At 52.7% G+C, this 19,705-nt stretch overlaps 2 protein-coding genes across 2 annotated transcripts; one reads left to right on the top strand and one right to left on the bottom strand.

Moving 5' to 3' along the window:
* Window positions 1-65: 65 nt before the first annotated feature.
* On the bottom strand, window positions 66-5,730 carry CD8B (CD8 subunit beta). The gene is made up of 4 exons (XM_050896530.1): window positions 5,685-5,730; window positions 2,573-2,923; window positions 632-727; window positions 66-184 (listed from the first exon to the last, which is right to left on the bottom strand). Exons 1-4 carry the CDS (start codon window positions 5,728-5,730, stop codon window positions 66-68), a joined length of 612 nt encoding a protein of 203 aa, XP_050752487.1.
* A 3,932-nt stretch (window positions 5,731-9,662) lies between these two features.
* On the top strand, window positions 9,663-18,894 carry LOC127015640 (uncharacterized). The gene is made up of 2 exons (XM_050895702.1): window positions 9,663-9,732; window positions 15,433-18,894. Exon 2 carries the CDS (start codon window positions 15,443-15,445, stop codon window positions 18,065-18,067), a length of 2,625 nt encoding a protein of 874 aa, XP_050751659.1. The 5' UTR covers window positions 9,663-9,732; window positions 15,433-15,442; the 3' UTR covers window positions 18,068-18,894.
* The last annotated feature ends 811 nt before the right edge of the window (window positions 18,895-19,705 follow it).

Below are 19,705 nucleotides of genomic sequence, written 5' to 3'. Positions count from 1 at the left end.
GCCCTGGGACCTCCTCCTAGCTCCCCATCCTGCTCCCGGGCTGTCCCGGGGCCTGACACCCCTCATCATCCCCCGGGGCTGGCAGGATGCTTACGGTGGAGGCGGTAGGCGGTGGGGACCAGGCTCAGCAGGATGACCAGGATGCTGATGACCAGGGGGATCCAGACCAGGGGGCTGCAGGCACCTGGAGAGCAGGAGGGGACATGGTATGGAGCTGCCCTCCCAGCTCAGCACCCGGCATCATGCTACCTTGGCAGCTCTGGGGGATGGAGCGTGGGGTGGGAAAGGGAGAAAAGCAAGGCAGGTCCTCAGAGGAGGGGTGGAGGACATGACCGTCACCCTGGGGTATCCCTTGGAGGATGCATTGCAGGGAACTTAGCTGTGAGTCATGATAACCTAAACTGAAATACATCCTGGCCCCTAAAGCCTTATATATCCCAGGGAATCACTCCTAAAGGCAGAGGTCAGCTCCATCCAGAGCGGTGGGTCTAGGTGGACCCAGATGCCCACCCCTGCAGGGTCATGTCGTGGTTGCCCCCACCCCAGGACAAATTCCAGCTGAACCCTAGGGACCCCCAGGAGCTCAGCAAACCCCTTTTGCAAGGCAGCCTGAGCCGACCCGGTGCTGTACCTTTCTTGTCAGCAGCTTTCCTTTTGGTTACGCACCGCAGGGGCTTTTTGGAGAGCGGTGCTTGAGTGGTCTTCGGAGGCAGAGGCAAAACATCAACTGGTGGATAAGGAGGAGAAGAGGATGGTCAGTATGGCACCGAGTGCAGCAGAGATCTCAAACAGCAGGCAAGAAGGGCTGGAAATTTTGGCTTTTAAAACTAGCCCCATCCAGTGACCCCTGCAAAGGGCTGGGTTATCTGGAGGGACTGGGAGCTTGACCTGAACCTCTCAGCGGCAACAGAAGTTACCAAGAGCTTGTAAAAGCGTTAATAAAACAATGAACCAGGCAAAAAGGGCAGAAGGTTAAGGCAGAGAAAAAGGAAACTTTCTCAAGCTACATTTACTGCCAAGCACCATCTCATCAGCGTTGCACAAAATCACGGGTAGCAGGAGATTTCAGTAGCACTGAGAGGTTTTAAGGGATCCCTGGATCTTTTCTGTATTCAGATTGCTCAAATCTTTGCTCAAAATTGGAATTTTTTTTTTTCTGATAAAAGAAGGGCAGGATTTATTATGGTGTATTGATCTGAATTACAATGGAGCACATTCATGTCTCTGTAAAGTTGGTCAGGAAAATATCCCAGTAATGTCATTAAATAGGTGTACATCTGACCGCTCCAACGCCACTTAGTCAAAATTTTGGGTGATTCAAAACTATTTTTTTCTGCTTCTATCCGTGACTGAAATTCTTACGGAAACCACCGTTCTTTTACATGGAAAGATGAGACATCAGGTGCCTGCGATTTATCTGGACAACTTCTCCCTTACATTATAATAGACTTGAAGAAAAGGAACTTAAAGACAATTTGTTTTATCATGTGTACTAAAGGAAAAAAAGAAAATATCTAGCAAGGCCTGAGTCCTCCCAGAGCACCTGCTGGTGTTTAGTTTTAAATTGGAGTGTCCTTGATCATGCTGCATTTCAACCCTGTTTTTCATGCTTTGCTTTGCACAGCGATATGTGCCCAGTTGATAAAAAGCAGTTCTCATTTATCTTAAACTAGCTTTTCTTTGAGCTGGCAAGAATCCAAAAGGGATTTCTCAGCCAGCTCAAGGTGCAGGGCATATTTGAAAAAAAACCAGAAAGGTTGGGACGCTGGGGATGCTTTAGAGCTGGCAGCCGTAGCTGCATCTTGGTTAAATAAGTTATTTGTTTCCCTGAAAGTCTGCGAAGAAAGGGCTGAATCCTACTCCAAACACATTAGTTTTTCTACACCACCTCCTGCTCATTGATCAAGGGGAAAATGGGCTGAAAAGAGCTGCTGTATGACCCAGGGTCTGCAAAGCATCACTCCCCCAGTGTCACCCGCGGATAGCTCTGATTTCTGGTTGGAGCTCCCCAGTGATGGTGGGTTGTGACCTTTGAAGAATAAATCCCAATTCAATCCTTTATGTGAAGGACAGGCTTGAAACTTGCAGTCAGATCCACCCCAGTGATGTGAGGGGTGATGTCCTCTGGCCTTGATGCTGCTCTTGTCACTTGGAGGAAGGGTAAGGAAGAACCGGGGTGCCGGAGGACCGGGAGCTGAGCAGGGCACACATCCAGCCTCTCATCCAAAGTACTACAGGGGATGAGAGAAATGCAGGGCATGGCAATATTGGGGGCTGAGCATCTTCCCGTGGAAATCCCGAGATGCTAGGACCAACGCGGTGCTCCAGGCATGACCACAGCAGAGCAATTGCTGGTGGCAAAAGGACTGTCACGTGCAGCTGACCTAAAATTTAGCTATTTTCTGTATTTTCTGCCTTATCCGGTCTCACAGGTCTCTTCAGAAAAACCCCAAAGCCCCAACCTTGCATCTCAAAATTGGGAAGGGTCTACCAACACGCATCACCCCTTACCCAGGGGACCTCATCACAGCCTGCCGGTGGCACATTTTGGAGCCCCAGGGGTGATGCTTACCCACATCGAGCCGCGTCCCGCTGCCCAGGAAGAGCTGGGAGGACTGGGAGACGGAGCAGTAATAGGTGCCGTTGTCTGAGGCATGGAGGTGGCTGATCTGCAGGCTGTAGGGGGTGCGGGAACTCGCCCCATGGACGATAAACTTGTCCTGGCTGATGTTTGCGCCGTACGTGGCTTTGCCAAATGGGTTGGAAAATACCAAGAACTCAAAATTTTGCCTCTCCTGGCTCCAGCGGTACCAGTACACCCCGGTGTGCTCTTTCTTCAGCTCACAGAGGATTTCTGTTTTATTGTTAGTTTGGGCTAAAATATGGCCTGGAGTCTTGGATAAAAGTAGATTTGTACAGAAACCTAAGAAAAAAGACAGAAATACATAGTTATTATTTTCTTTTCATTACTTTTCTTCCATGCTAAGTACCGATTTTCTTTGTGGGCTTAGTAAGATCAAGTAGTCACAGACCAGGGGATCATACGAGCGAGAAACAGGAGCATCTTTATCAAGAACCTCAACCCATACTCCCTCAGAAGCCTTTCTGGGTTCCCCAGCTATTTTTTGGTCAAGCCTAGTTATACAGGTAGATTTTTGCCCCGTAAACACTCATCTAGGGAGGAGGCTCAGTGGCAGGGAGAGGGACGGAGGGACGATTTTGAAAGTGCACAGGGAAAGGCATCCCCGCCTGCTCCCACAGATGCCCCTCTCCCACCCTTCTTTTCCCTCTCATTTTTCGGAGAGGCTTCACATCTCTCAACAGATTTTTTTTGAGCCTCTTAACTTGTTTGCCAGATTTTTGTTCTAACAGAAGCAACACCGGTAAACTTCAGATGGCATCTCAGATGCAGAAAAAGACCAAAAAACGTGCAAAACATCTCAAAACGAGCCAATTTGATATTAGTTTTCAGATGACATTATTTTTGTATGAATTTCGAGACGTGGGGAAGGAGAGGGAGTGAGGGGTAGCGGTGGGGTTGAAAGCTTTGGTTTGGCATCACATCGCTGTGTTTGGGCTTTGCAGCTTTTGTGGAAATTATCTGAGTTGTGTTTGGCCCGGGCAGATGTGAGCGGTGTCTGTGTGCGAGCGAGGATGTGTCCTTGTGAAAGGGATAACAGGTGACTCGTGATCCTTTCTGTTCAGCAAACAGTCCTACAAAGCTGCAGATACTCTGAGACCGAGTGAAAAACAGCCCTCTGAAGATAAGGATGCTCTCGCTTCCCCCGTCTGTTTCCCAGGCGTGTTTTAAAGCTGTGCAAAAAGCTCAACAAAACATGTTTTTTGGCTTTTTTTACCTTAAAATGTCCCTATTCCTTCAAAATCCCAAAGCTGCTTACAGTAGTTGTTGCAAACAGCCTCGTGCAGCCCTGCAAACCCAGTGGTGTGGGAATGGGTTTGCATGACCACAAGAACACCTGAAGCCATCCCCATGGCCCATGGCCCTGATGTCCCCCATGTCCCCGATGGGGACAGGCAGAGGAAAGGGCTCTGGTGACTGACACAGGTCTAGAGCCTTCCTCCGTCCCCGCACCGACGACCCCATCGCTGCCGGCGTGCTGCAGAGACAAGCAGGCTTCAGCCCTAATATTGCAATGCTGAAATTCAGGTGTTGCACAGCAGCCGCAGCATTTCACCACATCCTCTGGTGCTGCGACAATATAAATGTCTCCTTATTATTAAAATACATAATTTTCAGGTTTTGGAGTCCCAAACTTTGCTCTGGCATACACTTGTGTGTTTTTTTAGGGGATGCAATGTGTGTGGCCATGGGACATGCTGGCTTCAGGGTCTCCTTGGCTGCCCTGAGGTCTGGCTCTGCTGGGCATGGGAAACTTAACCCCCCATGAAAACCTTTTCGTTGAGCCGTTGGAGAGGTTATTAGATGAATTAGAAGGGATGAGAAGGGATCCTGGAAAATGCTCAGCTCAGCTCTGAACCAGTGGGGTGAGCTGGGATGCAGCCAGAGCAGAAAACCTCATCCTCTGCTGCACCTTCATCCCCCAAAACCTCCCTGTTCCCTTTCCCAGTGTATATTCTCGCAGGGGACCACGGGGAATCGAGGTGGGATGGGTTTGTTTCCACGTGCTTGGCCAGACCAGCCTGAAGGAGCTCGAAAACGGTCCCTTTTCCCTTTGCACGTGTGGAGCAAACTCTAATTTATTGAGTTTCTCTCAGCGGGGACCCCACCATATAGATCTATAGGATATTACTACCTCTATACAGGTGTCGATAAAGCGCCTCGGGCTGTTTGCTGCCAGATCGGCCGTGTTACGCCGTGGCTGGAGGACCATCACACGATGTGAACAAAACACCCTGCAGTCCTGACAGCCTCTAGCGAGGATGCTGGGCAGCTGTGGACCCGGGCTGGGCAACGTCTTGGGGGACCAACTTGAGCCGCCACCCTAATATATACATTTAACGAGTGTTTCAAGCTCTCAACACTTTCCACCTAAGAACCGATGGCACAATTTGTCCTGTAAAGAGTAATTCTACCACTTTGCCGTGACATCAACTGTATATATTTGGTCCAGACCTCCTGCAACCTGTCTGCAATAAGCAGAAGGCAGCATGGTTTTATAACACACCGATGCCAGCTGTGGCCCTTGGGAAACATTCAGTCCTTGGATAGACATAGAAGAAAATTTGATGGGATGTCTATCGTCTTCGTGTAACACAGGCAGTGTAGATAGGTGCCACTTTAACTTCTCCATCAGCAGCTTCCCACAGTCTGCACTAAAAGGGTGCAGTAAAAACAAACTCTGCGGTGTCTATACCATTATATATTGCACTATAAATAGAATAGAATAGAATAGAATAGAATAGAATAGAATAGAACAGAACAGAACAGGCTATTTCAGTTGAAAGGGACCTACAATGATCATCTAGCCCAACTGCCTGACCAATTCAGCGCTGACCAAAAGCTAAAGCATGTTATTAATGGCATTGTCCAAAATTATGTGGTGATAGGTAATAATATCCTGTAGATCTATACTATGCCTGTATATTTAAACTTCCATCATCCAGATGCTGTGCAACGCATCCCATGTGCTGGAGCGGGATGGAGGAGAGGCTCCAGCATGATTTTAGGTGCCCTGAACCCTTAAGAAACATGTCCCTCTTACCTGGGATCTGGAGGCAGATGCAGAGATGGAGCCACGGCCGGGCCATGGCGGTGGAGTCAACGACGGAGAGGTTTTGTGCCAGCTCCCCCTTTCCACGCACGGTCACCTCTTGGTGGTAGGGCTGGCTTCACCCCAGGAGGTTTTTCCCCGTCTCAGCGCAGATGTCTCGCTGACAGCTGCCAAAGAGCATCCGCCGCGGCAGCGCCCGGAGCCTCAGCCCGGCAGCTTCTTCTGCGCCGAGCCCCCAAACCAGGTGTGCATCAGGGCGGCAGCCCCAAGCGCTTCTCCAGCACTGCACGGGATCCCCTGAAATCCCCTTTAGGAAGAAAAAGCCGAAAACTTACTGATTTTTAATTATGATTTCTTCATATTTCATCACCTAGTTTTTCCTCCTTTTAATCTAGCTCCATGCCATTAAAAAATGACAAATGTAGGAGCTCGGCATTAAAAATAAAAGCAGGAAAGGATGAATTTTGGCTGGTTTCTCCTCCACTGAAATCAAAAAGCATTCAAAATAAGGAAAAGATGCAATTTGAGCCGTGAGGTTGTTTTCTTCAGCAGAATCTTTAGCAGGAGGTGTTTTTCTCTGGGCCTGGAAAATGCTGAGCGCCAAACCAGCTCGCCATAAAGCAGAGGCGCGAGGCATCACAGAAAACTTTGAAGCCAAGAGCAAGAAACCTCAAACAAATTTAGTGGCTGAAAAACCGCAAAAATAAGGAAATTCTGCTGGGGCTCCCCACCTCGCTTCTTTGGTAGCTATGACACTACGCGGCTCATACGCAGAAATATTTAAATGATAGATAAAATATCAGAGTGGCTTTGAAATGTCTTCGGGAGGGAGAGATGTGAAGCACTTGGGGTTTAGGGTTCAGAGGGTGAAATACGTGACGTGAAATTACAGGGATGAGCTGGTGTCAGCTGCCTTCAATATTTCCTTGTTTGGGGAAAAAAAAATAAAAAAATTATTGATTTATTTATTCACTGCCCCCGTGGCTGCCAAGCGGGGTTCGGTTTTCTTTTATGCCCTACTTGTGCAGATGCTCGTGGTCCTTACAAAGCCTCAGCATCTCCCTGGATCTGGCTCCCTGGTGAGGGGGGATTTCCCCCGGGAGGTCTCATGTGGGGGCACCGAGAAACCTCCCCCGGGGTTTGAGTTGGCGGACGAACAGGAAAAATGATTTCGCATCTCGTGCAGTGCAATCTTTTGGTCCATTTTGCACCAGATTTTTCCATGCTGCTGTAATACGTCCCCTCCCCATTTCTGTTTAAAATAATTTCCTGCTCGAAGCGGGTTGCTAACCACCAAAAGCCTTGCCACGAAGGGCTCGGCTGCTAAAATTCAGGGTTGGCTGAATCGCTCCTTAACTCTTTCCTGGCAGGAGAAAGTAACTTCAGTGCTTTCAAATGCATTTCAGCGCTTTTAAGGGCTTGTTTTTGGAGCTGAGCCCCCGGCACAGGGTGCAGCAACCCTCGCTTCTCCCCTCCTTACCTCCTGCTTGCCTTTCCCCTCACTCCCAAATTGGGACCTCTCCAGAATGGGGTGTAGGCACCTCCTTTTTGGGGGGGGGAGAGGGGTGGGGGATGTTGCTTAATATGAGAAATGCCACTGCAAGTGACTTTTCCTTTTGTCCCCGTGGTGAAGTCAGTGAGCTGAGCCCGATGTCCCTGGCTGCTGCAATGGCTGCATCCTCCTTTTCTCACTGCTGCTGTCACCTGAAGCATCTTCTGGCCTCCTGGCCAAGACCAAAGTGCTCCCAGAGGTGGCCTTTGTCACTGTTACAACCTTGGACATAGGGCATGTTACACTGGGCTGCTGCAAGGCCGGTGACACTGGGTTGTCTAAGCAGATACATTGAGTTGTCTAAGCAGATATTTTGGCTTGGGAGGATTCCCCAGGCCATTGTAACAGCTTTAGAGATGCTTCCCTGCAGCGCTTTTACCTATAGGGTGTCTCCTATGGAAAGAAAAAGGAATATTTGCAATGTAAAAGCATAGTGTGTGTGCTGGAACAGGGATTAATTCTTAATTTTTTTTGAAGCTGCTGTTTATACGCAGTTGAGCTATTTACTGGTGGCCAAGCTGTTCTCAGGACTGGATGGTGCTCCTACGAGAAAACATTTTGGAGGTGGGATGCTTTTGTCTGGCAGCCCATTGCCAATAAAAATAAAAGCAGTGTGGGAATGTGCAGACAAGCAGGTGCTGTTTATAACATCTCCACATTGTTTGGGGCTGCTCTCCTGGGAAGAAAATAGGGGAGGAAAAAAGGGTGTAAGTTGAACTGATCTGTTAAGACAAGCAAGATTTGTTGGTGACCTTGCTGAGGTACAGCGGCTCCTCGTCACGAGTGCTTGGCTCACGGCTGGGGCAAGATGGAGGACATATTGCTGAATTTTAGTGTATTAGAGTTATTTGGCTGCACAATTCCTAGGGGGAATTTATTCTTTTTCGGAAATGAAAGACAAGCATCCCGGTCCCCAGTCCAGCCACCTCCCTGCCCCATCTCGGTGCTCTCCCTGTGGGCCTCCTCCTCTCACATCCCAGGGGGAAACAGCCCCTCTTCTTTTTCTCAGCCCACATCCCAGGTACTTCACCACGCTGACACTAATTCCCTGCGCTTTCACCAGCTTCGTTACATTTCCAACTTTTCATTTTCTCCCTATAATGGGTTTCTTACAGCAAACTGTTTGCTCTCAGTGGGTTGGAGCAAAGCGTTGGGGTGGAAGAAAGGGGTCTACAGACAAGAAGCAGGACCTGTCTGGGGTTTCATCTCTGCTAAACTCTCATGTTGCAGCAGAGGTAATAATTGCAGCTGGGCTGTAAATGCCAGGCTGGAGGAACAGTTGCCATAAAAATAAGGAAAAATCCATTCCTTCTGTGCTTTCTGGGATACAAGGGCTGACTTTTCGGATCAGGGGGGCTGCTCAGCCTCAGGCCTGGTCCAACATGGCCAGTACTGCAGGACCTGGAAATAAGGGCCTGTTGGGGATAACGGGCTGCTGGATGGAAACTCCCCAGGACTCAAGCAGCCACGGGTGAACATTTTTTTGCTTTTTAAATTTTTTAAAATGATTTTATTCCACGGAAGGGTGTAGCTTCTGGAGTATTTAGTTAGGGGGAAAAGCAGCAACGAAAATGATAGCATTTTCACTGAGTAAGATGAATACTACATTTTTCTTAGTGTAATAGCCAGAAAAAAATCAAGTGGGTCAAGTTTTCTTTTCTAAACTGCTCCGAGCTAAGATGTGGTTTGTAGGGAGAGGTTGGGGGGGTCTGTCTGCCTTTGCAGGTGCAGATTTACAGCTGTGCTTCAGCTGATGCAATATCACAGTCAAGGCTCCTGACACGTCGTGGGGTACCCCCAAGGTATATGCCAGCGTGCGGCAGGCTGGTTTGTGGCATGGAAAAATGCTGCTTTTGAAGTCCAGAAGCCAAAGTGGATCTAAACTACAAATTGTATGAATTCTCCTGCCATCTCGTCTCCCCCCAGTAAGCAATTTGTGCTTGGAGGGGGAGTTTGGGGGGGACCATGTGTGTTACAGGTGTCAGGTGTGAGCCCCATGTGTGATCTCCCCCCAAAACCCAGGTGCTAACGGTGTGTGCAGCAAGTGAGGAGGCCATTGGGGGACTTTGGGAGGATGGATGCTGAGGGGCTAGGCTCCAGCTCTCCCTCTTCAGGGCACTTGGTGCAAGCAGAGGTTAGCATGAGCGAACGGCGACTAATCCTGGGCCCCCCCAAAATAGATAAGGGGCAGAGCAGCTGCTCCCATGTGATTTCAGCCTCCCTAATCAGTGCCAAAGCGGATAAGGAAAGACAAGGAAAGTGTCCTTGGGAAGACAGGGGGAGGGATGCAGCACCTGCAGAAGGAAAAGCCACTGAGGAAGTAAGCAGAGGCGTTATCAGCCCCAAACAATGACCTACCATGGCTATAAAAAGCCACCAGCGTGAGACCTCGCGAACACCTTGAACTTAAAGGTGCCGAATTCACCGGAGCTCTGCAGCGACCGTCTCCAGGTCCCCGGGACTGCCAGGACATCCAGCCAAGGATTGGTGAGATCTTATTATCGGGGTCCTACTACACCTCTGCTTCGCTTTGCCCGTTCCCGCATCCCTTCCCTGTCCCCTCCCCGGGAGACGGTGGGTCGCGGCGGCTGCCCACTCGGCTGCGGCCACCCGTCCCCATCTTCCCCTTCCCTTGCTACCAGGTTTGGCATTCCCCCGGGAGGCTTTTCGGAGGGCCGGGTCGTGGGGTCGCAGCCTTCCTCTGCGGGTGGGTCAGTGGTGCTGGTGTTATGGTAGCTTTGCCCTGAGAGGGAGCCGTCTCGGATCTCATTCCCCTCACTATGATGACCGACATCGTTAGCAACTGGAAGCTGGAGCAGTTTGTGCTCCAGAAGTGTCTCCCCCCAGTTTGGTCCCCGGGGGCCTTCCAGGGCCCGGAGGCATATCAGCAGCTATGCCAGCAGTGGGAGAGCTGGTCGGAGGAGACCAAAAAGCCTAAACCCACAAACAAGTGCAAGAAGCGAGCAGCTTTGCAGGGTTTGTTGATGGTGGGCAGGGAGTTGTCCAAATTGCTGAAGGAGGCTCTTGAGAGCGTGCAGAAGTTGGAGCAGGCCAAGGGCGAGCTCAAAATGCAGGTGGACAACCTGCGGGCAGAGGTGCAGGGTTTGTGCGGGGACTCTCTGCGGAGCGCGGTGGAGATTACCCGGCTGGAGAGCAAGCTGGGCTATGAGAAGCTGAAAACGGAGGAGCTGGAGAAGGAGGTTGGCAAGTGGATCGGGGAGACCCATGATGCGCAGAGTGCGGTGCGGGCAGTCCTGCAGGACGTCCAGCGGGACCGGGGCACCGGCCCCGATCACAAGGTATGCCATGCCAAGATCCAGGAGCTGCAGGCAGAGCTGGGGGTGTCGAGGGGCATCGTGGCCGCCATCCAAGGCAAGAGGAGCCGGTTCGGGAATGGCGAGGGGGAGGACTCCCTGGACCCGCACCCACCCCACTACGACTACGAGGATGATGTGTGGGGTGCCAACAGCCCCACCAGGCCATCCCCCTATGCCCCTCTGCGGGAGGAGATGTGCCAGCTGCAAGGAGGGGAGGTGGAGGCTTCCAAAATTAAAAAGAGCCCCCCCGATGAGCCAGCCAGCCATGGCCCACTCCAGGCCATAGACACCAACAGGGCTGTGCTCTGGTTTACCCCCGAGCAGCTCAAGACAGTGGGGAAGATGCTGGGGCCGTTGACAAAGGAGACAGCGGTCAACTGGCTGTCCAGGGCCCAGCGGCTGCCCAGGTGCCAGAGCGGCAACTCGGTGAGTGACCTTATAGATGTGGTGAGAAAGTGCATGAAACCGGACGATTTCGCGGCGCTGCCGGGGGACGTGCAGATGGGCAACGTCCAGGACATTGGGGATGTCCAGTTGGCTGTGCTGAAGGTGTTCTTCCCAGAGGTTAACCCCTTAGTGCTCTTCCACCAGGAGAAGCAAAATCCCGAGGAGCGGCCAGATGCCTATGTTAACCGTAAGAAAATGCTCTACCAGATGGCCGGGCTGCCCGGCTCAAAGGACTCCCCCCTCGATTTTGACAGGCCCGAATTCAAGGAGCCACTGGTGGTGGGGCTGACCCCCCCGTTGCGGGTGATCGCCGGCGGAGATGCGGCCAGAAAGCCGCTGTCGGAGCTGGAGCAGATCCTGACCCAGAATTTTGAGCTGCAAAAGCAAGCGTTCCCGGGGTACATGCTGGGGGGAAGAAAGGGAAAACCTCGGCCATGTCCTTCCAAAATGCGGGAGTGAGAAAAATGCAAGGAGACAACCGAAAAGATCCTGACAGCAAGGGTGGTTCAGGGAAGGAGAACCAGCAAGGGCTGAGGTTTCAGAAGTCCAACCCTTGGCGGGCTGAGTTGAGGAAGCGCTTGATAAAATACGAGAAGCAGGAGGATATCGACGGCTTGCCGGATGCGGAGCTCTTCCGAAAACTGGCCCTGCACGAGGCCAAAAAGCACAGCAGCGCCAACCCAATTGACCCGGGGTCTAAGGCTCAGCAATAGGGCTGCCAGGCACCTGCATCGCCCCTTTTTGTGGCACCGATTAAGACCGATTCGTGGGGGCGCCTGATAGTTGATACAACTATTGGAGGAGGGGTGCTTGGACAAGTGATGTTAATTGATACTGGTGCCTCTTATTCAATTCTGAACGTGGCCCCTGGCGAAGCCGGGCTCTTCCAAACCTGTGAAATTATTGAATTGACAGGGCTGAACGGCCAAAAATCCTCAGTGCCGTTCACAGGGCCCGTACCCTTTGAAATTGGGACTGCCAAGGGGTCTGAAAAATTTGGGAAAATGGAAATGAAGGGAAAGCCGGGAATTTTAGCTATCTCTGCACTGACAAAAATGGGGGTGGTGGTGGACTTGGCAAACCAAGCGCTGTTACACTGCCCCCAAAGTGATGCGCCCATCATCCCGGCGAGCCACAGGGTGATGTCGGTGAAAGCCCCTGAGCTTCTGGTCCACCCTGAGTGGGAGCCCCGAGTGAAACGGGTCACGGAGCAGTTCCCCCAGGTCTGGGCAAGGAGCAAGCTGGACTGCGGGCAGATTGACGCTGTCGTGGCAGTCAAAGGGCCGGATCCCCCTCCTCAGCCGCAGCCCCGGTACCCAGCTGAGGCTGAGGACGGCTTGTGGGACACAGCCAAAACCTTGCTGGAGCAGGGGGTGCTGGTGGAGCAGCAGAGCACCAGCAACGCCCCGGTGTGGCCCCTGCGGAAAGCTGATGGGAAAACATGGAGGCTGACGGTCGACTTCAGCGCCCTGAACCGTGTCACCCCGCTGCGGACCTCCGCGGTGGCCAAGTACCCTGACATCATGGCAGCCATCTCCCGGGGATCCGAGTGGTTTTCGGTGCTCAGCCTGACCAGCCCATCCTTCGCCATCCCCTTGCACCCTGAGTCCTGGCACAAGTTTGCCTTCACCCTTCGAGGACGGCAATTTGCCTTTGCCAGAGTCCCCCCGGGCTTCCACAACGCCCCCGCCATTTGCCATGCACACGTGGTGAGGATGTGGGAGAAGCTCGGCCACCGGGAGAGCGTGCTGTCCTGCGCCGGTGAGGTCCTCATCCACACCCGGACGAAGGAGGAGAACCTGGAGGTGCTGGCGGAGGTGCTGGAGGCTGTCCAGAAGACGGGCTTCAGGATCAGCCCCACGAAGGCCCAGCTGTGCTGGAAGGAGGTGTCCTACCTGGGGGTGACCCTGGGGGAGGAAGGGCGCTCGCTGGAGAAGCAGAGGGTCGAGCTAATACAGAAGGTGTCGGCACCGGCCGATGCCATCACCCTGAGGTCCTTCCTGGCTCTCCTGAGGTTCTCCCGGGAGTTCGTTGAGGGCTACGCAGAGAAAGCTGCCCCCCTCTGCCACCTCCTGAAGAAGGACACCCCCTGGGAATGGGGGCCGGAGCAGGACGAGGCAGTAAAGACCTTAAAGGAGAGTGTGGCACGAGCCCCCGTGCTGGTGCGTCCCCGGGGGGACAGACCCTACGTCCTTCAGCTGGCCAGCACGGGGAGAGGGCTGCGGGCCACCCTGGGCCAGCAGCACGGTGCCCACCTCCTCCCCGTTGCCCACGCCTCGCGCCTCCTGACGCCGGCTGAGCAGCAGTTCACTGACTACGAGAGGGAGGTTTTAGCCTTGACCTGGGCCCTGCAGCACTGGGATTACCTGGTGGGGTCGGCCCCGTGCTGCTGAGGACCTCCCGTGCGCCGGTGAGGTACCTCTTGTCAGGGAAGGGGGATGAAGGTCCCCTGTGCTGCCCCAGGATGGCCAACTGGGTGTTGACGTTGACCGACAAGGAGGTCCCTGGGAAGGTGGGGAAGCCCTCGTCTGGCACCTACGGGGTGGTAATCAGTGGAGAGAGGGAGGGGAAGGAGCCAGGGGGTCCCCCAGCCGAGCCCAAGCCGCGGCGGGCACCCCTGTTTGAGAGCAGCCTCAGCCTGGAGGAGGCCAAGGAGAGAGGCTATGTCGTGTGGTTTGTAGATGGGTCCAACTACCACGAGGAAGGGGTGCCCTACACGGGCTATGCTGCCGTCAACCGGGGCACTGGGGAGGTGGTGAAGGGGAAGTGCCTGCCGCACTCCATCCAGGCTGCTGAGCTGGTGGCCGTGACGGCCGCCCTGGAAAACACGCCAGCAGACCAGCCGCTGGCCGTATTTTCGGATTCGGGTTGGGTGGTGCGAGCGGCGCTGGAGTGGCTGCCGCTCTGGAGGGAGAGGGACATGCAGTCCGCTGACGGCAAGCCCGTCACCTATGCCAAAAAGCTGCTGTACCTTGCGAGGCTGGCGGAGCAGAGAGTGCACCCAGCCCAGATCATTAAGGTGAAGGCCCACAAGAAGGGAACGGAGGAAGCCAAGTGGAACAAGGAGGCGGACGCCAAAGCCAAGCAAGGTGCGAAGGAAGGGCTGATGTGGAAGGCCAGCAAGCTCGTGGACAACGGCCCCGTGTCGGTGGCTCCCAGCAGACCCTGGGAGAGCGTGGACCTGTTGGGCTTGCAGGCGCAAGACCCCAGCATCTGGGAGTTAGCGCAGGGCAGGGAGTATAAAGGGTGCAAGGTGTGGAAGGATGTCTCGGGGCTGGTCCTGGCACGGAGGGAGGGGGTGGACTTCCCGGTCTGGGTGGTGCCTGAACTCGTCCGGACGGAGCTGGTGGCCCTGGCTCATGAGCAGGGGCATCTGGGGACAGACAAGACCATGGTGAGGCTGCAGGGTGCTGGGTGGTGGCCTGAAATGAGAGAGGACGTGGAGAGGTACGTCAGCAACTGCCTGACGTGCGCAGCCAACAATCCCGACGCCAAAACGGCAAAAGCCCTCCTGGGCCACCAGAGGATTTCTGGGCCGTGGAGCAAGTTGCAGATGGAGTTTATTGGCCCTTTGCCCCAGACAGCCCAAGGGAACAGGTATTGCCTAGTGATCAGCGATAACTTCACCAAGTGGGTGGAAGCGTTTCCGGCTCGAAACAACACGGCCAGCATAACTGCGAAGATCCTGGTAGAGCATGTCTTCTCACGGTGGGGCGTCCCAAAGGAGATCGACTCGGACCACGGCCAACGCTTCATTGGAGAAGTCACGAAAGGGGTGTGCCAAGCCCTGGGTATCAAACAAAAGCTTCACATCACGGGGCATTTCCAGAAGCCCGGCTCGGCGGAGGGGCCCAACCAACCGCTGAAGATGGCGCTGAGGAAGCTCGTGAACCAGCAAAGGAAAGACTGGGATCAGAAGCTCCCACTGGTCCTGCTGGCATTACGGGGGGCCGTGGCATCTCAAGCCCCTTCTCCCCAAAAGCTGCCTCCTGCAAGAGACCTGAAGCTGCTGGGACACTGGTGGCAAAGAGGGGAGCCGCCGGACGAACTGCAGCCCCGCGTGCTGACGGACAGGTGGGTCCAGGACGTGCTGAGGACGGTGTCGGCTACGTACCACCAGCTCGCCTCGGTGCAGGAGACCAACATCCCCAAGATGGATAAGCAGCTGGGAGCACTGCTGCGCCCCGTGGAGTGGAACACGGGGGACCTGGTAACGTATCGGGGGATTAGAGAGAAGAACCAGGTGCTGGGACCCCAATGGATGGGGCCTGTTAGGGTTGTGAACAAGGCCAGCCCCTCCATGTACCAGGTAGAAATCAGAAAGGGGGCGAAAAGGCAGGAAAAATGGCTCCATTCTTCACAATTAAAAGCATGGAAGGGAAATTAACGGGGCTGGAGAGCCCGCCTTGCTTATGTTTTGCAGATAAAGGAAAATGGAAGGCGATTGTGACCAGCGGGAAGGGCGAACTTCGTGGCATCACCAGCCCTGTTTGCGCTGCGGGGAAAATGCTTTCAAATTTGTGGTTGCAGGATTTGCTTTGCTTTCTGGTATGTGCATAGTGCTGAGCACCCAACGTGCCCAACCAACCCATCAGCACCTCAGACAAAAAGTCAGTCATTCCCACTTAGAAAGGCACCCTGACACATGGGCCGCAGCCCAGCACAGGGTTAGGAGGTACACAAAAATTGGGACCGATTGGCCCTGGTCTCAAGCTCACATAAAATATACAGGAAGCATGGGATTAAATTCTAACAAAGGCTTAAATTTGTCAACGGTGGTTATGCATGGGACGGAGGTGTATTTGGAAAACGAGTGGAGCTGGGATAGCACAAACAGACTTCCACAGCTGCTGGGGAAGGTGGGACAAGAAATAAAGGTAGGGTGCAGGGTAATTAATGGATCCACTCACCAACGAGTAACTCAAATCTCTGTAACTGAAGTAAAAACTAAGAAAAACCAGAAAAAAAACTGTGCTGTGGAAAAATTGGACTGTTGGTGCAATTTTACTTTGGTCCAGCCAGTCTTTGTGGTCTGCCTCTGGGCCCACAACAGCGTGGGGCTGTCCTTTAAATTCAAGATTAGCACCACGACACGCTCCTTTGCTGCTGTTAAGATCTCAAAGTGCCATTTTTTGGCCTGGCATGCAGCCCAATACGCTGAAGTTGGCAACCAGGTAAAACTGGAAATTAAATACTCCCAAGAAAGTATAACTGATCCGATGCAAACTGATGGCACCACCGTGACTATCGCTGCCCCTAACGGCCACAAGTGGGTCGTGCCAGTAAACTGCCTCCGCGAGAGCAAAACGCTTAATAGATCTGAATTAGGTGCGGAGGCTTCATGGTATAATCAGGATTACGGACGCTGCCCACACCTGGTCATAAACCTCCACGTATGGTGTCGAGGAAACCTGAGGGTAGAAATGTCCCCTGAGCTTGGAGGAAAGTGGTGGATAGAGGGCCCTGAAGGATTTAAAAGGGAGTTTACCATCATTGCTGTCTTGCGCCCTTTTGTTTCCAAAATAGGCCCCTATGTAGTCAAGCAAAATCACATCCAAGAGCTGTTGACCGGGCCTGTCCGATCACTGAAGAAGGTGGTGTTGTCCCTGTCCACCGTTAACATTTCGTCCGTCAGACCGCATTGTACCCCCTTCCTATCCACCCTCAACACTGGCTGGCTGGCTTGGCTCCACAGCCGCTCCATCCAGGGGACCCGGGCCAGAAGAGACCTGCTGGCCACAGCGCTGGGAGGAGGAGGCGCCGGGCTGGGAGTCCTCAACAGCATGAATGTTGAGGTCTTGGCCAACAAGTTGGAGGCTGTCACGTCGGGCATGCAGGGCCTCCTCAACCCCCTGAATTCATCCCTGGCCAGCCTTGGGATGGGGCAGTGGCTCGTGTCAGAGGTGTTGCCCACTTGGGAACAAATAAGCGAGAAAGACCACCAGGTGCTGTTGCGAGCACTGGGCATCGAACAAAATAACATCTCTCTTGCTCTTAGTTGCATCCAGGCCCAGATGTGGGTGCAGAGTGTCGTTGCAGGTATCCTGAGAGACGGTGACAACGGCGTCCTCCCCACCGAGATCCGAAAGATTGTGTGGGACGCGGCCACAGAGAAGGAGCGGCAGCTCCAAGCCTGGTGGAGGCTCGTCAACTTCACCCATGACCAGGTCCTCAACGCAGTCATCGCCCACGTCCTGACTGTGGCAGAGGCTCGCATCGAAAAGGTCTACCCCATCGTGGCCCTGGGGGTTAACACAAACGGGTCCGTGGTCTACCCCCTGGACCACCGCATGTGGGCGAGGGTGTCTGATGGGAAGTGGCAATCGGTAGATTTGGAAGCCTGCATTTTGGAAAGGGGGCTGGGATTCATATGCGAAGATGATGCCCTTAAGGCGAGTGACGTTTGCTTTGACACCAAAGAAGGGGTGTGTCATTTTGAGATCAATCCCCAGAGCAGTAATAAAACCGTGTTAGCGTATGTGGGGAAAGGGTGCGTGTGTTTTAGAACGATGTGTAAATACGTGCAAATTAATGAAATTTATAATCAGACCGTGTTTAATGACTCGAATATGTGTGCTTGCAATGTAGCTATTATTAGAGGCTGTGATTTTGTGTATAAACCGCCCGTGTTTACTAGCCAGTTACTAATCAGAAACTATACCTTGTATCGTAGTATAACCCCAACCCCCATCGGTATGGATTTGTCACTTGTAAAAGAAATGTTAGAGCATGCAAATTTACAGCAGCTGTTAGAAAATGCTAAGGCAGAAGCTAAAAAGATTCTGATAACTGTACATCATGATGGTAATGTTATAAAACAGGTAATGGAACGAATTAAGAGGGTGGGAGAACACCACTGGTGGGAAATTTTCTTCGGCTGGTCCCCCACGGCCACCGGTATCTTCAACACTCTGCTGCACCCCATTGTAGTTATTCTGCTAATGCAAATCTGCGTGTGCTTTGCCATGGTAGCGACTTGTTACTGGATGAGGCAGGTGAAGCTCTGCATTGACAACCAGGTGAAAGGACTGGGGCTGGCCAAGCGCCTCCTACCATAGTCAAGGGCAAGACTGGGTTGGCCTCTGTGTTTGCCACCAAGAAGAACTTTAAGCTCCGCTGTTGGCTGCAACCCAGTAGGCGTTGAGCGGTGGGGACACACGCCATACCAGACCTTGATGTGAGGGATGGCCTCCTCTGTTATAAGAGGGCCATCCAGGAGGGGAGGGCAGGCCAAGCAGCCTGTGGTTGGCATGAATCATAGAATGGTTGAGGTTGGAAGGGACCTCTTGAGATGATCTAGTCCAACCCCCCCTGCTTAAGCAGGGTCACCTAGAGCAGATTGCCCAGGACTGTGTCCAGTTGGGTTTTGACTATCTCCACAGATGGAGACTCCACAACCTCTCTGGGCAAACCTGTTCCAGTGTTTGATCACCCTCACAGTAAAAAAGCAAGAGTTAGCATAAGTAACTTGTCTTTGAACCTCTCATCCCCAAATGCTAATGGGAAGAAGCTGCTCTTGTGTGATTTAAGACTCCTTAAGCAGAGGAGAAAGGGATAAGGAAAGCCAAGGACAGTGTCTTTGGAAGGAAAGAGATGGGAACGTAATGCCTAAGCGTGGAAAAGCACCCACTGAAGATGGCAGAGGTGTTATCAGCCTCAAAGACTTGGAAAGACGATAAAAGATGAGCAGAATGAAAGACCCTGTAATCACCTTGGACTTAAAGGAGCTGAATCCACATGGACCTTTGCAGCAACTATCTCCAGGTTCCCGAGACTCCCAGGACGTCTGGCCAACGGACTGGTGAGATCTTGTTTTTGGAGCCTGGACATCACCGCTTTGCTTTGCCTAGTTGTGCATGTACTCAATAAAATGTGTCTGTCAGAGGATGGACTGTCTATTCAGTCGCCACCTGCCCAGCTGCTTACTACCCAGGCTTGTAACTTTGGCTACACCGGTAAGGAGAAATTCTGGTAAAAAGAAAAGATGTGGGGTTTTTTTCCCTTTTATAGGCCAAAATCCCCCACTTGCTTCTTGTCTGCAAAATATTCACTGAAACACAAAGATTTCTGCTTTGGGCTGAAGAGTGGGGCTCTGAGCTGGTGCACAAACCCGCTCCCCTCTTTCACTCTGCCTCTCCTGGCCTGCATCACCCCCCCCGCCTCTGAATCCAGAAGGAGCCTTAAAATACACAGAGGGGGTCTCAAACAATTTAAAAACATTGGCAATTTCAAAACCTAGATTAACCACCTCATTTGCAGCCCATGTGTCTGATCTCATCTCGGAGGCGCTGCTCTCTCTGAGAATGGGGGGGGGTTTACGCAGACAAAAAGCCCTTTGCAATCCAGGCTGAAATAAAGAACTGGCCTTTAACCCAGTAGGAACTGCTGGGCTAGCTTGAGAAATGAGTTAAAAAACCCCCACTTTTCACAATCACCGGGCTGGGAAGCGCAAAGAAACGGCATATTGCCGCAGCATACTTTTTTTGAAGAAAAGTGAAACTTCAATATATGGGTTTGATAAAGACACTTCTCCTTAAGAAGCACACATTATAACTGAGCTCATGAAAATGTGAATAAATAAATCACTGTCTAAAAACACAGAAACCCTTTTTTCCCCCTCCAAGCACCAGGAAAACACCCCCTTCATCCTTGGGATGGAAGGTTGAACTCTCCCCCCAGCCCTCCCACCCGCCTGG

The sequence above is a fragment of the Gymnogyps californianus genome, chromosome 4, assembly GCF_018139145.2.
Source record: "Gymnogyps californianus isolate 813 chromosome 4, ASM1813914v2, whole genome shotgun sequence".
NCBI lineage: Eukaryota > Metazoa > Chordata > Aves > Accipitriformes > Cathartidae > Gymnogyps > Gymnogyps californianus.
The sequence above is the reverse complement of the archived record's forward strand: the minus strand, read 5'-3'. Positions and strand labels throughout refer to the sequence as shown.